Raw genomic sequence first — 20774 nt, 5'->3', positions numbered from 1 at the left:
AAATTTATAATTTTGACCCATACTGTCAATATTGTTGGCTATTGCTACAAATATGCACGTGCTACTTATGACTGCTTTTGTGCTCCAGGGACACATACTGTTTTTATTTTGACTTTTGCAAAACAAAAGTCGGCTTATTGGGCCAAATGTTTTTCATAAAATTCATATAATATTTCAGAAGTGCTAAACCTCTATTTTTAAACAATGTGCCATTAACGGAAGCTCTATAATGGTCTGTATTTTCCTGACAGCAATATATTTACAAAACAAAACAGCGAATGTGTGTAGACGTCATCGCGTTTGTGCGCTCTACGTCGTTGCGCTCGCCGTGACGTCACCGCAATCGAGTGGGAGTCGAGTCTTCTCCGGAATCGTTTGCTTTCATTTCTGCACGAGTCCGTCGCGCGCCGTTTCTTTCTCTTCCCTTCGAACCAAAACAAACGTCGCCCGACGCGCTTCGGTCGCTCGTTTCCCCGCACCGCTGAGGGATTATTCGGTGTTTTCTGTGAAAAGGCAGCCAGCAAAGCCAGAAAAAGATGAGTGTGGAGGCGTACGGGCCGAGCTCGCAGACGCTCACCTTCCTGGACACGGAGGAAGCGGAGCTGCTCGGGGCCGACACGCAGGGCTCCGAGTTCGAGTTCACCGACTTCACGCTGCCCAGCCAGACCCAAACTCAAGGCCAGACCCAGAGTCAACACGACAACCAGGTATAAACACACAAAACACACAATCGAGCCTTCTGTCAGGCGGCCCTCAACGCGTTTGAGTCCAAATATGGCGAGCTAGCAGGCGTTAGCCGCGCGGTAGCGTTAGCAACGACAACAGGCCGCCAGAAGAGAGAGAGAGAGAGAGAGAGTTGTCAGAGGGACTTTTGTGAACTAAAGTACTGTACAAACACAAATTTAATTAGCTAATAAATTAAACTACATGTAATAGCTCTTATGTTGTTATCGATGGTGAAATACGTTACGTCAAATAGCTTGTTTTGGTTGTTTAGCTACAGATCTCAGGTGTATTTGCTTACTTTCAGAGGGACTGCATTGGTGTTAATAATAAACTAATTTTCTTATAGCACTAAACAGCATGTTATAACAGCTTATTTTCAGAGATGTGGTTTTATTACTGATAGCTTGTGTTAGCTGCAGCTGACAGGTGTGTTTTTGTTTACTATATTGATGTGATGCAGTGGTGATATTTATTAACTATCCATTAACTATTTTGGTTTTATAATAACATGCATCTTATTTGATTTTTGACACGTGTTATATTGTTTCTCACATTTATGTTTCACAAGGACTTTATTGAACTACACCTGTTTTTTAAGAGCATGCTTGATTAGAGGGGTTTCTTTTGTATGGTAATTATAACTTGCTGGTGTTTAAATGGAAATTATTTAGTTAAGTTATGTTTGCTTTTATAATAAGGTGTGTTTTATCTGATTTTTGTGCATTAGCTGCAGCTTTCAAACATGTGTTTTAGTCAGGTTGCTGAGTTAGGTTGTTTTAGTAAATCAGGTGTGCATTTGTACTTGTTTTAACTGCGTTTCTGCTGGTGTAAGTTGCAGATGTGTGTGATTTGAGGGTGAAATGTGCACTGGATCAAATCTCCTGTTTTCACGCTTGTACGATTTGAGATTTGTTTGTAGATATGGTGGTGATGTTAAGGTGAAATGTTTTGTGTTTAGGTGAATGGTCCTGATGGTGTTCTGCCCAATGGAGAGGATGCAGTGGTGAAGACCAGCCAACTTCTGGCCGAGCTGAACTTTGAGGAGGATGAGGAAGATACTTACTACACTAAAGATCTGCCGGTGCACGCCTGCAGGTACGGATGACACACCTGCCCTGATCTCTCACGCTGTAATCTGTGTCTGTAGCTGTGAGAGAGATCAAATAATGCATGATTCTCTGAAATGCTTACCTCTGGTTGGTCACTCACAGTATTCTTTGTGTAATGACACTGTGCTGAATAAATGTCAGTTGTCCCAGGCAATTTATTTATGTAAAAGGTGATGCATGACCTCTGATTGTATATTATGCTTGATTGTAGGTATTTTGTTTTTGAAGTAGTTCTTTATTAGCAAGATTTTAGGTTATAATTTATGACACTGTAAAGGGAAGTGTATATTTTCAGACTTGACTCATTATTTTCACCAAATTTTCTCAGTTTTAATTTAAACATAATTTGTGTATGCATAGACTACCTGTCAAAAGTTTGAGTTAGTAAGATTTTTGTTTTAAAGAAATTAATATTTTTATTCCGTGAGGATGCATTAAATTGATCAAAAGTGAAGGTACGTATTTTATAATGTTACAAAAGATCCCTGTTTCAAATATTTGGATATATATTTGGATTTCAAATATTACGCTTGAATATATCTTATTATAATCAAATATTTTGAACTTTGTTCATCAAATATTCCTAAAAATTATGTATCATGGTTTCCACTAAAATATGAAGCGGCACAACTGTTTTCAACATTGATAATAATCAGAAATGTGTCTTGAGCAGTAAATCAGTATATTAGAATGATTTCTGAAGATCATGTGACACTGAAGACTGGAGTAATGATGCTGAAAATACAGCTGCAGATCACAGAAATAAATTACATTTTAAAATGTATTTAAATAGAAAGCAATTTGAAATTGTAATAATATTTCACTATATTACTGCATTTAACATATTTGTATTCAATTAAATGTGTCCTTGGTTAGCAGAAAAGACGAGGAAACTTTAATAAATCATACTGACTCACAATTTTGAATTGCATTGTATGTAAGTATTATCATTTTGTGGGCTGGTTTTTGTTTTGTATGTTTGCAGCTACTGTGGCATCCATGATCCAGCATGTGTGGTCTATTGCAACACCAGCAAGAAATGGTTCTGCAATGGCCGCGGTAACACCTCTGGCAGGTGAGTCCACCAGTCCATTAATTTGGTTAACCAAAGCATTGTTAAAACTTAAATTGATGATTTTTGTCACATTTGTTTTCTCAGTCATATTGTGAACCACTTGGTGAGGGCCAAATGTAAGGAGGTGACGCTGCATAAGGACGGACCGCTGGGAGAGACGGTTCTGGAGTGCTATAACTGCGGCTGCCGTAATGTCTTCCTGCTCGGCTTCATCCCAGCTAAAGCCGACTCTGTCGTGGTGCTTCTGTGCAGGTGAAACATTTGCAAAGCATTTCACTCTGACTCACAAACTCTGGGAAAAGTTTATTTTGATTAGGTTGACCCAAATCTAATTTGATGTCTTTTAGGCATCGGTAAATAAAGGGAGATTTAGTCATTGTTTTTAGTAATATGCTTTTCTGCCTGCTAGATTTCCTCTCTATTGTTTGATTGTCACAATCTGTATTTAAAAGATTGATTTAAGGCTTTTAAACTGTTAATATTGCGCATTTAGACTCTTGCATCTGTGATGGTACGTTTACTGAAAATGTGAAATGGGAAAGTCCCATACATTTTCATTTTTACACAATGAAACTGGGCGTGAGTGTAAGAAACCAGGTCTGTACTTTATGTACCTTGTGTTCTAGCATAATTGCTTTTTAATGTGTTCATGATTGCATATTTATAGGTAAATGCGTAAACGTTTTTGTAATTTTTCTAAATATTTTATTTCCCTAAAATATATGAAATATTCTTATATCATTGTAATGAATAGTTTGTATTAAAAATGCACCTCTCATGTTGACTGAATGAATTTGATTTAATATTTAATTCAAGCAGTCAGGTGTACAAACATATACCATATTTCAATTTACATATAGTACTCAATGCAATCATAGAGTATCTTTTACAATATGAACACAAGAACAATTGCCTGTTTTGTTTTTAATATAAAAAGGTAAACAAAAATGTATAAAGATAAATTAATTGGAATAATAGTCATAATAAAATATGAAAATATGAAATTAAATAGTATATATTTAATATATATTAGATGAACAAAATAAAATAAAGGTACAAATAGTAACTCTGCATCAAGGGAGAGAACTTGTGGCCTAATTAAATTAAATTCAAAATAAACTAAAACGACTTTCATTAAAGTCATTATTCTATATATTAATCTCCTCTTATTTATATGTAGCAACAACATCAGACCTTCTTTTTTGATACAAATTCAACCGTTTTCCCAGAAGACTGAATGATTTTAATATTTTGTTTTAAATGTTTAGTGTAAATTTAATCGCACCACTTGAAGCTGTGAAACCACGACAATCTATTTATTTATTTTTAATCTGGTGCTGGTTTTATCAGAAGCTGTCAACCATTGCTTATCAAGCGTGTGCACTGCCTCCGTCTCATGGGTGTGTGTTTGTTTGTTTGTGTTGTTTAGGCAGCCTTGTGCCAGTCAGAGCAGTCTGAAGGACATTAATTGGGACAGCTCTCAGTGGCAGCCCCTCATTCAGGACCGCTGCTTCCTGTCCTGGCTCGTGAAGATCCCGTCTGAGCAGGAGCAGCTAAGGGCCCGTCAGATCACAGCACAGCAGATCAATAAACTCGAGGAGCTCTGGAAGGTACTGTGATTTACTGCTGTCTTATGAATGCGAACGCAATTTTGAGCATCCTATTGTTGTATGACTGTACGTTCTGTCATGTTTGCAGGAAAACCCAACAGCGACCCTGGAAGATTTGGAGAAACCTGGAGTGGATGAGGAGCCTCAGCACGTTCTGCTGCGATACGAAGATGCATATCAGTACCAGAACATCTTTGGGCCGCTGGTCAAACTAGAGGCTGACTATGACAAGAAACTCAAAGAGTCCCAAGTATGAAACCTTCCTGCTCTTCAGTTATTCCTGTGGTTAAACTAGTGAAGATGCATTAGTACTGATATGATGATGATTGCGTTAGTATGATTTTTTGGTAAATTTTCTGCTTGAACTTTGGAGTGCAACAGGGGCTGTTCACTTTTTCAAAAGTGAGAGAACTTTTCCCATTCATTTTCTTCATAGGTAAAAAAAAAAAAAATCAATAAATAGTTCAGCTCCAAGTAAAAGATGTGATGTATTGAAGGTTTATTACAAACTATTCAAGTACTTGCAAAGGTATAAATAGATTAAGATTGTAAGGAAACTGATTCAGTTATTCACAGTGCTTCATGGGATTGAGTAGTCACTGTTGGACTATGATAACAGCCATGATTGTGATAGAAGGATTTTTGTTAAGGATTATGGGTAGTGTTGTTCTTCACCAGGAATTTGTCATTTAAATATGATTTCATGAAAATGAAGCTAAAATCACACAGATTATAGCTAGTACAGAAGGGATGGGATTTTAATTTCTGAACACGACTGTTGCACATTTTTGCAAGCAAAACGTGTTTTTTCATTTTAAATTTTATTTTGATTCTAACTGCCAAAATTCTGGTGCAATTAATTTATCTTATTGTGATTGCAATTTGAACTGTGATATTGATTTCCTATGAGATGACATTTCATATCTATGTATCTAAAAGTATATATTTATAAATTATATTGTGATTCCTGGTTTATTACAAGTAATTGTTCAGCCCCATTTCTTTATTTTAATTTTGAATACTATTTAATTAATCTAGATCGATATACAGATGTCTTTTTGATTTATCTTTCCTTGTACATGAGTTTCTTTTCTCTTAGAAAGGTTGTTTATAATTGCAAAGTCCAAATACAGAATCAGATTGAATGTGTCAGACATTTGATATTTATTCTGCTTGCTTGTGTCCTGTCTTTTTACTTCAGACTCAAGACAATATAACAGTGAGGTGGGATTTGGGACTGAATAAAAAGCGGATAGCTTATTTCACTCTGCCCAAGACGGACTCAGGTGGTAATATTTACTTTCAACATCTTCTGTGTCTACCAGTGGTTCATATCCATCCCATCCCTAACACCGTGTCCCATGCATCCCTCATCGATGTGTGCACGGATCTGAGTGTGCGCGCGCGCGCGCGTCTGTGTGTGCATGTGTGTTTGTGGTGCTATACTGTGTATGTGATGGATATATAGCTCTATTATTGTTATTAGAGCAGAAATCTGCAAAATGTCTATCTGAAAGTGTTTTCTCTGTGTGGGTGATGTTTATCAGACATGCGACTGATGCAAGGAGACGAGATCTGTCTGCGGTATAAGGGAGACATGGCTCCGCTGTGGAAAGGGATCGGACACGTCATCAAAGTCCCGGACAGTATCCTTTCAGCAAAGATCAAACTTGCTGTTGTCACACAATGACAGCTATTATTTTGTCTTGATAATGTGCTTAGGCATGCATTGCTTATACTTGGGATTAATGACTTGACAAGCAACCACCCAGAACACCCTAGCAACTGCATAGCAACATAATTGCAACCTCTGCAGAGCAAAACTCAGACAACACGCTTGCATCGTGACCATGAGTTTTGTAGGCACTCTTTATATCAGCAGAAAGTCAGTAGCATGTTCTTACTGTGCTGTTTTGATGTACGAGTATGTAAGTGTCTCACAGGGCGCTATATTATACGGTTGATTCCTTAACCGAGATCCTCTCAGATTATGGAGATGAAATCGCCATCGAGCTGCGCAGCAGTGCTGGTGCACCTGTGGAGGTGCCACATAACTTCCAGGTGGACTTTGTCTGGAAGTCGACATCTTTTGACCGGTTAGTCCTACTATAACTTGCACACATTCACTAGTCCATTAAACAATATATAGTCCGTTAAATTATATACGTGTGTGTGTTGAATTGTATTTATATTAAATTATATGCAGTTTTATAATTTATATAATTTGTTTTATAATAAGTTCTAAGTAAATAAAAATGAAAAATGTTGCCTTTTCAACTAGCTAAAATAAAATACGTTTTTTTTTTTATTATTTGATTCCCCCCCGAAAATGAAAATTGCTTTCACTTACTTGCTGCCATTTTTAATCCAGACTTGAATTACTTTTTTGTTGACTGAATAAAATCATGAAGAATATTCTGGTTTTATCCATGCAGCAGTGTTGTCTTAGTGTCGTGAGATACCTTTTTTTGTTGTTTTGATCATTTAAATTAGTACTTAGTTTTATATTTTCCATTTTAATTTCTAATAATTGTTTTTGCCTTTTTTTCTTAGTTTGTGTGTCCTTTTTATTAATTTATATTTTTAGTACATCCAGTTCAACTAAATAAAAAAAGAGAAATACTGAAGCTAGCTGAAATGAATTTGTTTTATGCATTTTGTTTCTGTTAACATTTATTTAATGTGACAGAAATGTGTTTTTATTTTTATTAGTTTTAGTTTAGTTAACCTAGATAATTATGCAATTAACCATGCAATTACAATCAATGGAGACTAGAGCTTTCTGAGTCTAAAAAAGATTTTACAAGATCATGAGTGATTGCATAATTGCACAACCGACTACTTAAATTTCACTCTGTTTTTCACATTAAGTTATCAAATGACTCCACAAGGTACATATTTCATGCACGAGTCTCTCAGACTCCTCCTGTGATACTTTTATTTGCTTCTTTTTCAAAGCTTGAAAGCTCCAGTCCTGATTATTTGTAATTGTATAGAACAAACACCTTTGTGTTGCAATTATAATTTTCAGATGAACTATTACGTGAAATAGTGGACAAGTGGGGGGGACACAAAGTTCAACTTTTTCTTTGTCTAATGTAGCATGCAGAGCGCCCTGAAGACGTTTGCTGTGGACGAGACCTCTGTGTCCGGCTACATCTATCACAAGCTGCTGGGTCACGAGGTGGAGGACGTTATCATCAAATGCCAGCTTCCCAAACGCTTCACTGCGCAGGGCCTGCCAGACCTCAACCACTCGCAGGTACAGGGCTATCTAAAGCCCCCTTCCTCTGATTCAGCCTTTCCTCTTCAGGTTTCTGAGACTCAAGGTGTTTTGGAACAATGTAGGTTTATGCTGTGAAGACGGTGTTGCAGCGACCCCTCAGTCTGATCCAGGGGCCTCCAGGAACCGGCAAGACTGTCACCTCTGCTACCATCGTCTACCATCTGGCCAGACAGGGCAATGGGTGAGACATGTTCCCTCATGACAGTGTTAAGGTGCTTTCCCACTTGGTTCGATTGCCTGGTCCGAACCAGAGTTCGTTTGCTCCCCTGCCCCCGCTGGACTGTGTTCATATTATTTTATTTGGGTCCGAACTGTGGTTCGTTTGCGTCATCAAGCCAGCAGCTGTTTACCCCGTTGCTTAGTAACGATGGCGCGGGAGAAGGCGGCAAAATGCATAAGATTGTTCTCTGTGCTTTTAAATATTTAAGTTTTTGAACCGTTCGTTTTGTTTACAAATCAGTGCATAAACCACTTACGTCTGTCTTGCAAATGTACTGCTAATGCTCTAAAGAATGCTGAAAGCGAACAGAAATGAGACATACAGCTTTCTGGTTGCAACGCGTCAATCACGCTCATCAGGAAAGTGAGTGAAACGCACACAAACACAAATTTTTATCAAATAATACGGCATTAATTGCGTTTCACTTCCGTGATTTGGTACGATTGCGTTCACATCAGCAGCGAACCGTACCGGAGTTCACATGAACCGAACCCCAGACCACCCTTTTTAAGCAGACTCTGGTACGGTTCACGGGTGCGCACCTGAGGTTCGAAGGCAGCATTCACATCATCCAAACAAACCGAACTCTGACGTCAATCAAACCCGGGTGCACACCAGAAGTGCAAGTGTGAAAGTACCCTTAGACGCCTCACTGAATTTAATTTATTTACTTGGCTACTATATTGAAGATTTCATATCATATATCATTTGAAAATTTCTGTAATGTTAGGGTCCTATGATTTCCACAATGTGGAAAACGCAGACAGAATCGCATAATCCAGTCATAAACGTGGAATTACCAGTATAACACAAAATTATGAAATTTGGCAAATTGTAAATGAATAAATCAAAAGTAGAGCTGTACACTTAACTTGTGATATTGACTAGTGTCTGTGAATATTACAACAGAAAAAGACTGCTATTTAAATATGAAGTGATGTTTGTGGTAAAAATTAGGTTGAAAAAATTAATTGTCATTAAAATTGACATTAAAATTGCATATATTATAAAATGAATACTTTTTTTTTTTTAAGGATTATCACATTTTTTTTGCAAGCTTTTATTTAAACCTTAACCCTCTGTTGTGCAGCACTTTGCTTGCTAAATGTTAATTTGATTTGATTTAGTAAGAATAATTAATATTTTATGCCTTTTTTTGATTATCAATGTAACACAATATAAGTCTGAATTAAATCATAAATAAAAACAGACAAATTATTTCTATTATTGTACAAATTTTATTTGTTAAAAAAACTTGAAGAAAATGTATTTCATAACTAATTTCGTAAATGTAATTTTTATTGAACATTTAATAAATTGCTATTAAATTGTATACGTTATGATTTAAATACACATGCTTTTTGATTTGTAAAATTGAATTTTACCATTAAAACAATCCAAAATTAATTTTTTGCAAAAAAATGATAAAGGAAAAACTGAATCTAGGAAGATGTAAAGCGAAAACTGAATTTGGGAGAAATATGACCCTATAATATCAACTGAGTTTTTGCTTTGTGCCTGTTTCATGGTTTAGTCCGGTGCTGGTTTGTGCTCCGAGTAACATCGCAGTGGACCAGCTAACAGAGAAGATCCATCAGACGGGGCTGAAGGTGGTTCGTCTGTGCGCTAAGAGTCGTGAGGCCATCGATTCACCTGTGTCATTCCTGGCTCTGCACAATCAGATCCGCAACATGGACAGGTACAGACATTTCTGTTCTTATTGCTCACTATTTGATCCTTTGTGTATCTGTTATGAATGGTGTTCTGAGGTTGCCATCCCTATTATTGCCACTCAGATGAGATTTTTTTTTAACATTAATCCAGCAATAACTATTTAAAATGCTTGGCAGCATGGCAGAGATCTTATGAGGACTGATGTGTGTCTGTCTTTTTTCAGCATGCCAGAGTTGCAGAAACTGCAGCAGCTGAAGGACGAAACTGGCGAGCTGTCGTCTTCTGACGAGAAACGTTACCGAGCTCTCAAACGAACCGCTGAGAGAGAGCTGCTCATGGTACCTGTCAGACTGCACTTTAAAACACTGATAAACACCAAATGCTGGAGTTACACAGCAATGTGAAGCTTTTCTAGTGCATTTTCAGTGCGTTTATTTATATAAACGCTGCAGGCGGTGGAGCACAATAATGCTTAAGCCGTTTTCTTTGGCAAAAAGGAAATGGGGCATGTTTATGTGTGGTGCGTTTTTTTCCCTGCAATTAGCACGCACACACAATGTTCTATGAAAAAAGCTGCATTTTTTTCTTTGTACGAATGATCCATCAGCCCACCCGTGACCGAGGACTGCAAACATCTTGTTCTCTCTCTGTTTCTCAGAATGCAGATGTGATCTGCTGCACATGTGTGGGTGCGGGTGACCCTCGCCTGGCTAAGATGCAGTTTCGCTCCATCCTCATCGATGAGAGCACACAGGCCACGGAGCCCGAGTGCATGGTGCCAGTGGTGCTCGGGGCCAAACAGGTATGTAACAGGCAAATTTTCACACTGTGTATGTTAGCACACAGACTTTACATTATCCAAATATACCTTGTTTTCTGGAAAACAAGTCACTCGAATACATGAGGTCAAAATTGCATTGAGAAAAAAAAAGTTGAATTAGTGTATAAGTTGTATTTTATTTCTACATTCAGAAAAAAAATGTAGAAATAAAAAAAAAATTGTTATATAATATTATTATTATTATTAGGGCTGTCAGTTTAACGCGTTAATTTAATTAGTTATGAACAAATAACGTGATTTAAAATATTTTAACGCACTTAACGTACTGGCTCCGCCCCCAGACCAGTATCATTGTCTTATAATTTCATACAGTTGACTGTTGACAAATATGATGCCAGCAGAAAAAATATATATAATATATATATATAGAGATGTGAACAAAAGTTGGAACGTAAACATTTCTATAAATAAATTTGTTTCATTATAAGTATATACAGCAATTTTTAGACGTTAAAAAAGTGACATACTCTGGAAAATATGGTACTTCAAATTTTGTGTACACTCTTCTATGTAATTGTAAATTTTCTGTTTAGTAACTGTATTGTCGCTTCTGTTTGACAGCTGATTCTAGTGGGTGACCACTGTCAGCTGGGTCCTGTGGTCATGTGCAAGAAGGCGGCTAAAGCAGGTCTGTCTCAGTCTCTGTTTGAGAGGCTGGTGGTCCTGGGCATCAGACCCATCCGTCTGCAGGTGCAGTACCGCATGCACCCGGCCCTCAGTGCGTTCCCGTCAAACATCTTCTACGAGGGCTCTCTGCAGAACGGGGTCACCGCCGGTATGTCATCACAAGCTTAATTTTTTTGCATATAGTTCTATGTTGCTGATATTGCATTACATTCAGTATAGATAGCTTTGTTTAGTTACATAGAGACAAAATTTGTGTGTAGCCACATGATGTTCATTATGATGTTCTGTTCTGTTCTCCAGCCGATCGCATCAAGAAAGGCTTTGACTTCCAGTGGCCTCAGCCCGATAAGCCCATGTTTTTCTATGTAACTCAGGGCCAGGAGGAGATTGCAAGCTCTGGGACCTCCTATCTCAACAGGTACATTTGAACATCATATGTCAATCTCAACACAAATATCTGATGCATATTGGACACAGAATACTTTCTCAGAACAGCAAGACTCAATCTGATAGGTTGGATTCATACTGTTTCTGGGAGTCAGGGTCAGAGTATTAAAAAAAATAAAACTATTCTTGTATATATCAATGGTTATATAGAATTTTATATTTATGCCTCTATACATCACATAAAATGACCTGTTACCACCAAAATTGATTTTTTTTTAAATTCCTAAAATGTCATTTTCAAGCACAGTAAAGAACACCATCACGTTACAGTAATTCTGTCTGAAATCAGAGACGCTCCTGACTGAAATTAAAGAAAACATTTGAATCTCTTATAGAACAAAACTGAAAGCATTTAAATCTTTTAATAGAACAAAACTGACCAAGATTTAATTCTCTTAATTGCCTTTGAACATTTAGCCATACCCAAATCACTGCAACACTGATATATGTGCTAGACAACATAATAAATATAATATAGCTAGAGCTAGATCTGGAGGATCACTTAAATCGTTGTTTTGGGTCATCATATTGCCCAGACCAAAAACTTGCTCTACACTAAAGCACTATGGCTGTATATGTGTGTATATGTGTATATAAATATATATGTACTTATAATATATTTATGTGTATATATATGTACATGTCGGTCAGTTGGTATACGTGAATTTATGCCATCAGTCAAAAGTCTGGTTATGTGAGACTACTGGAATAACAGAAACCTTTGAAAATTCATAAGCTTGTTCATAAATGCTCCTTACCAGCATTAGATGAAGCTCATTTAAAGGGATCAAATCTTCTCTCTGTGTTCAGGACTGAGGCTGCTAATGTGGAGAAGATTACCACCCGTCTGCTGAAGGCCGGAGCCAAACCCGACCAGATCGGCATCATTACGCCATACGAGGGTCAGCGCTCTTACCTGGTGCAGTACATGCAGTTCAGCGGCTCACTGCACACCAAACTATACCAGGTACAGAGTCCAAACATCCCTGCAAACTGATTTCAGCCGTTCTGTTGCATAAGTGTATTCTAGACACTCACTGGGGCTCACTGTCTAGATTGTTATTGCTGTAGTAGTGGAAGTTTTTAATGGCTGTTTGACATCGTGTCAGTGATGTATTGATGCCTCTGTGTGTCTACAGGAGGTGGAGATCGCCAGCGTGGATGCGTTCCAGGGCAGAGAGAAGGACTTCATCATCTTGTCTTGTGTCAGAGCTAATGAGCACCAGGGCATCGGCTTCTTGAACGACCCACGACGTCTCAATGTGGCACTGACCAGAGCCAGGTAACAATAGCAGACTTAGAGTAAGGTGCAGTGATTTATTACACCTCATTTTACAGTCAGTATCATTCAGGTGTCTGTATGCACGGCAGAGATGAATTTAACATGTTTAACACAGACAAAAAGCAAGAATCCAGTCATAAAAATGGAATTCACTTTATAAACAATGTCACAGAATATGGCAAATTTTGGCAGAATAAATCAAAAATAGGGCTATAAACTTGATCTTGTTTTGCGTGTCTCAGTTTCATCTAGTACTCACACTGAAGCACACATGATGCTTGTGGTGTTTTCAGTGTCTGTTGTCTCACTATATGAGGACATGAACAAACAAGCTTCTCCAGAGCTGCTCTGAGAGTCACTTCACCAGCATTTCACCATTTCATTTGAGAAAAACTATGGCCAGATGCACACAAAAGCTCAAAGGTCTTCACTACAACCCACCAAAATAAAACTTTGGTTTTATTTAAAGAAATGATGACAATTACATTAATTATGTTTTGTAGAGTGTATATGCTTCTTTAAGTAGTAATAGAATAATGTATTTCATTAAAAAGTATTTTAAAAATCACATTTTTATTCATATTTTAATTTAAACTGTAATCCTTTTTTGTGCAGCACTGTCAACAAATAAAAGGAAATTTTCATTTGATTTAAAAAAATAAATAAAAATGAATTAAATCGTTTAAATTTAATTTGATTGTCTCTGATAATAAATGGGCTTTTAATTATAAAACATAAAATCCAGATAAAGTAAAATAGACAACAGAATTTCTGAGAAGATGAAACACATTTCATAAGGCAATATTATTGCTAATTAACTTTATTATATTATTTATTTTAAATTGTCACATTTTTATGAATTCAATTTATTAGACATGCTTTTTGGTTATAAAAATGTAATTAAGTCATTAAAATGAAATGCAGAAAAATGTAAATGGAAAACAGAATTTGGGGGGGTAAATGTGTACTTTTGAAAAACATTATGCATGTACATTGTATATTTTAAAAACCTGATTTACAGTGTGTTTTCCTTGAAGTAAAATGTGTGAATAAATTTAGGTGGATAGCTCTAGTCGTGCTCAAATGTGTGTGTATGTGTGCAGATATGGCGTGATCATTGTGGGCAATCCTAAGGCTCTGTCCAAGCAGCCACTGTGGAACCACCTGCTCAACTACTACAAGGAGCAGAAGGTTCTGGTGGAAGGACCTCTGAACAACCTGAGAGAGAGCCTCATGCAGTTCAGCAAACCACGCAAGCTGGTCAACACCATCAACCCTGTGAGTAACACACACACACAAATCAGGGTTACTTCTGGCTCAGAAATAGTCTTTCATGCTTTTCGTGCATGCAAAGCTGGTTAATTACAATTGCATTTATTACAATATACATTATTAGTGTTTGTATGCATCTGTAACATTACATTCACCATCAAGGTAACAAACATGTTTCAAATAAGGAAGAAAAAAACACATACAAGTCACAAAATACTTCTGCTAATAGCGGAAATGTGTGTTTCAGGGAGCCCGTTTCATGAGTACCGCCATGTATGATGCAAGAGAGGCCATGATTCCTGGATCCGTGTATGATCGCAGCAGCACTGGTGAGAAAACAATCACATACCACTTCTCACATCTCAATACAATGCAGTTGCAGTGAATTAGTTCTAATTTAGTTTCTTATTACAAGTTAAATTCTTGTTGATCAATATGATCAAACTAATTTAATTGGTTAGTTTAAGCATCAACCAAAAGAATCCAGTGTTATTCTGTTAACATTTATTAAAACTGAAACCATAAAGTCACTTGAAATAAAAAAAAGTAATTGAAATAAAATTAAAACTTATTTTAAACTTAATATTTAAAACTAAATAAACTGAAACTAATAAATAAAAATGAAACAAAATTTAAATGACGAGAAAACTAAAAATGCTAACTAAAATTAAAGTGAAAAAAAATATATAATCTAAAAATAAAAAACATATAATTATATTTTATATAAATATTTTAACGTAAATATAAAAAAATAACAATATCATCTAATTTAAAATATGAACAAAAATTATAATAGTATATCAATGATAATAAAATGACACTGTTGTTTGATGATCAACCTGCTTTTGAAATGCTTATTTGTGGAAGAATATATATGTAATTTGTCACTGCTTGTCTGTCTTTACAGGGCGTCCATCTAATATGTACTTCCAGACCCATGACCAGGTCGGCATGATCGGGACTGGGCCGAACCCGATGGGCTCCATGAACATCCCCATCCCGTTCAATCTGGTCATGCCGCCCATGCCTCCGCCTGGGTACCTGGGCCAGGTGAACGGACCAGCTGCTGGTGAGAGAAGCTCCAGAACACTAAACTACTGCTTTTTGAACAAGAAACCTTGACTAGCATTACTTTTTGTTACCGCACTTTGTATTGGCTCTTTAATGATATTGGCTACTAGGGCTTGGGCAATATGGGAAAAAATTCATATTTTGCCAATTTTGGCCAATTTGCGATATATGTCAGTATTTCCGTTTTTGAATCTGGATTTTTTTTTTTAAATCTATATTTAAATTATAATTATAATAATAATTATTATAGCTATGTGGGCTATGTGTAGGTTTTTTACTTAAAAATCTTTAAGATCATTCTTCATTTGTCCATTTATGAGCCAACCATAATGTAATAGGAAGAATGACACCTTGACTGTCCACCACGGTTGCCTCTATCAGCCTGTAGGCTCAGTTGTGTCTGGAGGAGTCGGGTCCGAATTGGCGCGAAAATTCACAAAATGTGACGTCATGCGCGTTCTCATCTACAGCGCCTAGCGGTAGTGTTTTAAATGGACTCTGCGGACAGAAAGAAGCGACCAGCCTCCAGCACAACCCAGACACCCACGGAAACTCCTCGTAAGCTTAAAAAAAAAAAAAAGCCTTATCTAGTGCGCACCGAGAACGAGCATGAGACTGGCTGCAGTTCCTCTACCGGCCACTGGTGTCAGTAACTGTTAGATATTTCAGAACTTAAACAGTGCTCCTTTAATATATATATATTTTACATACCGCTCAATTTTGTCCAACAAAACAATAAATATTAAAGGGGACCTATTACGCCCCTTTTTACAAGATAAAACATTAAACATTGTACTCATGGAAATTACTAAAGTAGTCAAACCTGTTCATTAGAAGGGGGTGACCCAATACTTTTGGCAATATAGTGTACCACCCAGCCCTATTAGCTACTTTTAAAGAGATCTAGAAAGAAGCTATAGATGGAGTGACAAGAGGTGAAGCAAAACTGAATCAGGAATACGATATTAATCGGTTCTCTGTCTGTTTACAGGTCGTGGTGCTCCTAAAGGTAAGACCGGGGGTCGTGGAGGTCGTCAGAGGAACCGTGGCACTGGGAATCACGGCAGCGGGCAAGCCAACATGCCGAACAGCCAGGCCAGTCAGGACCTGGTGTCCCAGCCCTTCTCTCAGGGTCCACTGACCCAGGCCTACATCACCATGAGCCAGCCGTCACAGATGAGCCAGCCTGGACTGTCCCAGCCTGAGCTCTCACAGGTACACATGCTCACATTTGTGTGGGATGTTCACACGTTTATATGAGATATAAGCCTTTTGAGTCTGTGTTAAAGTGACCTTGTTTTGTTAATTCTGTAGTTTTACATCTTGTTTTTGATTTTTGTGTGAAACAGGACAGCTACCTGGGTGATGAGTTCAAATCCCAGATGGACGTGGCGCTTTCCCAGGATTCTACCTACCAGGGCGAAAGGGCATATCAACACGGAGGAGTGACTGGACTCTCACAGTACTAGAGTGTAAGACGACACACACACATATCTTAGAATACCACACATACATTGAGTCAGATATGCATTTTTAAAGAAATTGATACTTTTGTTCTGTAATGGCACATTAAATTGATCAAAAGTGACAGTAAAGACAATGTTACAAAAGATTTCTATTTCAAATGCTGTTGTTTTGAACTTTCCATTTATTAAAGAATCCTGAAAAATAAAATGTATCACAGTTTCTACAAAAATACAAAGCAGCACAACTGTTTTCTTGAGCAGCAAATCAGTATATTAGAATGATTTCTGAAGGATCATGTGACACTGAAGACTGGAGTAATGATGCTGAAAATACAGCTGCAGATCACAGAAATAAATTACATTTTAAAATGTATTGACAGAAAATGGTTATTTTAAATTGTTACTGTGAGGCCTGGTGAGCTTAAGAGACTTCTTTCAAAAACCTTTTTAAAAAATCTTACCGCTGCCAAACTTTTTTTCTTTAACAGTAGTGTACATTAATTTACTCATCTGATTGGTGTAATTGTTGCTTATCTAGCCTAGACACCCAAAATGCCTTTTTGAGTTTCATCTGTGCTCTTTCTTGCTGTCTTTTTTTTTGGTATGCACGCATAAATCACTAAAATTTGAGCTAATAAATAAAATTTAATAAATACTATATAGACATTTTTAAAAATAAACAAATTAAATTAATAATAAATCAAAACTCACAAAAATGGAAGAAAAACAATTTCTATAACTTGAACTAAAATTAAATTTAAAAAAGCAAAATATAAAAATCAATTTGAAAAAATAAAATAAAAAATTGTCCTCATTTCCATGGAGTCCATTTTGAAGACATGAAGCTATTTTAGGGAGAGTCGCAGGGTATTTTGCGGGTTCGAGTCTCCGGGCCGGCAGGGATTGTAGGTGGGGGGAGTGAATGACTAGAGCTCTCTCCACCCTCAATACCACGACTGAGGTGCCCTTGAACAAGGCACCGAACCCCCAACTGCTCCCCGGGTGCTGCAGCAATATGTGTGTTCACTACTGCGTGTGTGCACTTGGATGGGTTAAACGCAGAGCACAAATTCCAAGTATCGGTCACCATACTTGGCTACATGTCACTTCACTCGTTATTTTTGCTCATTTTAAAATCAGTAGCTAATTATGTTTACTGTAACATCTTTTTTTTTTTAAATTCCGTTCCATTTTGCTCTTTGGCCTAGTGGTTTATGAATGGGAAACAACTCGTGTGTGTAAGTTCCCACATTGCTAACGCTGTCGGTTTTCTCTGTCTGTGTCCGCAGGTTGTTGGAACAGGAGCTAGGCCTGTGCTGAGCTTAGTTCATCAGCATTTTAAATATGGGTAAATATAAAAAAAGAACAAACATGGATGCCCGTTTACCACTGTTACAACTGAAGCACCATGGTGTGAGAGCAACAGCAGAGAATCAAACCAATCACAGGAGGGAGTAAAGCTGGACAGGACGAAAGAGAACGTGTGAGTGGCGGACTACATCCACCATTCGTTGAGGACGGGGAGGAGAGGGGAGACGCAGTGTTAGGAGGAGACCAAACACGAGATCTTCGATCTGCAACTCCGCAACGTGGAGGAGGCTCCTGGAGCGCAGGGGCCCTTCCCGGCCTCCTCTCTCTCTCGCCTGGCTGCCGACGTCAGCCTCAGGCCTTGCCCTGCCAACAGATACGGAGCCAAGATGAAGTTCTCTTAAAACTACCTGCAAAAACCACGCTTGCTCTGTCGTCTCCACGAGCTGAGAGAGGGGGTGACGTATTTAAAATAATTATAAACGCTTTTCAAGCAGCTGATTTTCGGGAAAGTAGAGTTCCCCTCAAAGTTGACATCTGACATTCAGGTTCTACCACCGCACATCTTTGAGAGAACGGACGCCTGCGGCAAGAGTTGTGGCGTTTTGTTTCGGAGCGCCTCTCGTCTCCAACCCGAGGTGCTAGGACACTCTGAAGGACGATTCAACTTTGAGGAACGTTTTCCGCCTGAAGTCCAGGAGGGTAGAGGTGCCGTGTCGAACGGAGGGCCCGTCACATCTCGTCCACTCTCCGCTAGGTGATTTGGGGTAGAAATGGCTTTGGGATGTTTCTTTTTCCTTTTAAGTGTTCTTTCCCTTGCCGAGGGACCGACGGATCTGTCCTTTCTTATTTCCCTCTTTGTTTTAAAATGGTTTTTGTTCAACTAGAATAAAAGCAGTGAAGTAGAACCGCTCGATTTAGCTTGCTTGATTTAGATGTGGCTTCAAAAATCGATCCAAACCACCGGGATCTGTGGGTCAGGAGTGTCAAAATCAGGTGAAACTCCTTCATCTGGGTCTGTTTGATTTGATTTGTCAATCAAAGCAAACTCCTCCCACTGTCCAATCAGGGGAAACGTGATCATCTGAATCTGAGACAAATGTGTCAATCACAGTAAACCCCTCCCACTGCTATTCTGTCCAATCAGGACGCAGTCATATTATCGTGGTGCCCGAATCGCTTTAGCTGCGCCTCAGAGAAAGCGGAAGGAGATCGCCGCACCTATGTGCAGCACAGACAGGTGAGATTCTCGCTGTTTTTGTGTCTGACCGTAAGAGGTTCATGTTGCACTCTTGCGTTGTTATGATGATGATGATGATGATGATGTCAGTGAGAGCGGGTGGTTTCACGCTGCCGACAGGTGTGTGTGTGTGTGTTTCCAGAATGCCCTTCTTCATTATTATTTGTTGTGATAGATTGTAGTTTTGCTTTTCCCCCCATACTTAGTTGCTTTTCCCCCTCTTCTTAGTAGCTCAGTTTTATTTGTACGCGATCTGACGTGAAGTTCTCGTAACCTCTCTCAGTGTGGAAATTGCTGGAGTTAATTTGGTTTCGACGGACCCATTCAGAGTTTTACGGCAGCTTTTAACATCTGTTCCGACCGATGCCAGTCGCCTCAACTTTGTACTTTTACTTTGGAGTGTTTATACCTTGCTGTTACTCCATAGTCGCAGACTGTTTAATATTACCCACCACTCGCATTTTATACCATCGAGCACAGATTCGTTTTAAGTTCACATCCTTCGCTTTCTCTTTTTTTCCTTTGCCCACAAGACAATCATGATTCATTCATAACCGAGGTCGCAGAAATGTTGACGCGACTTCCATGTTAACCTCTCGTTTTAGAATGAACTCGTTCTCTGAAATTCCTGAATACAGTTTAGTTTTCACATTTCATACTTCAACTGTAAATATCAGTGCTCAGATTTGATATGACATCAGCCAAACTGTTGCCAATGACAATGAGATACTAACATCCACAACAAGGCCAAGGTGATCCACAGCGATGCATTCTGGTTTTTATCGAGTACGAAGAGGTTCTGCTGCGAAAACTGCATCAAATTTGAATGAAATGTACAATACATTTGTATGCTTTAACTTGAAATGAAGAGGAACATTGGAGAAACATCAGGATATGAAGTATAATTCAGGATTTTGTTTTGTGGAAAATGTTTTCACCCCCACAATATGTACTTGTAACGTTATGAATAAATGTTGCTTTCTTTCACCCAATGCAGTTTTCAGTTCTTCATCGTCTTGTGTATGATCTATAATGCAGCTTAGATATTGAATTTTCATCTTTTTTGTTTTTGTTTACACATTTTTTGGTTTGTAAATGGAAGCTTGTTTCCGCCACAGAATAAAAATAAAAAATGGTTGCAATTTGCAATTCTGAGTTTTGTCAGAATTGCAAGGAAAAAAAGAATGGCGATTAAAAAAAAAAATAACTCTCTTTGTACTTCCAAGTTTGCATTGTGTTGACTTTTGTCCCTCTGAATTCTGAGTTTATATCTTGCAATTTTTTTTTCTGCCATGGAATGAAAAATAAAAATGGTAATTGTGGCTTTTATCTGACAATTCAGACTTTATCTCGTAATTCTGAGTTTTTATCTTGTGATTCAGACTTTTTTTTCTCATTGTGAGAAGTCACAGTTAGCTTAATTTTTCATCCTGTGGCAGAAACAAGCTTCCATTGCATTTTTAACCTGATGTATGCTAGATTAGAGTAGGGGAGCACACTTCATGTGTTTACTTTCTTTT

At 37.9% G+C, this 20774-nt stretch overlaps 1 protein-coding gene across 1 annotated transcript; it reads left to right on the top strand.

Moving 5' to 3' along the window:
- Positions 1 to 319: 319 nt before the first annotated feature.
- On the top strand, positions 320 to 20245 carry LOC306846059 (regulator of nonsense transcripts 1). Its single transcript, XM_079379149.1, has 24 exons — positions 320 to 707; positions 1685 to 1821; positions 2821 to 2910; positions 2995 to 3162; positions 4340 to 4520; positions 4609 to 4770; positions 5722 to 5809; positions 6068 to 6166; positions 6508 to 6616; positions 7623 to 7782; positions 7869 to 7987; positions 9561 to 9725; positions 9924 to 10038; positions 10359 to 10502; positions 11103 to 11316; positions 11469 to 11586; positions 12426 to 12582; positions 12755 to 12897; positions 14001 to 14175; positions 14417 to 14498; positions 15077 to 15238; positions 16232 to 16455; positions 16590 to 16712; positions 17996 to 20245. The coding sequence occupies exons 1-23, from the start codon at positions 537 to 539 to the stop codon at positions 16707 to 16709; spliced, it is 3303 nt and encodes a 1100-aa protein (XP_079235275.1). The 5' UTR covers positions 320 to 536; the 3' UTR covers positions 16710 to 16712; positions 17996 to 20245.
- Positions 20246 to 20774: the final 529 nt, after the last annotated feature.

Source organism: Barbus barbus, assembly GCF_936440315.1.
Source record: "Barbus barbus genome assembly, chromosome: 26".
Taxonomy (NCBI): Eukaryota; Metazoa; Chordata; class Actinopteri; order Cypriniformes; family Cyprinidae; genus Barbus; species Barbus barbus.
This window is presented reverse-complemented; position numbering and strand designations above follow the sequence as displayed.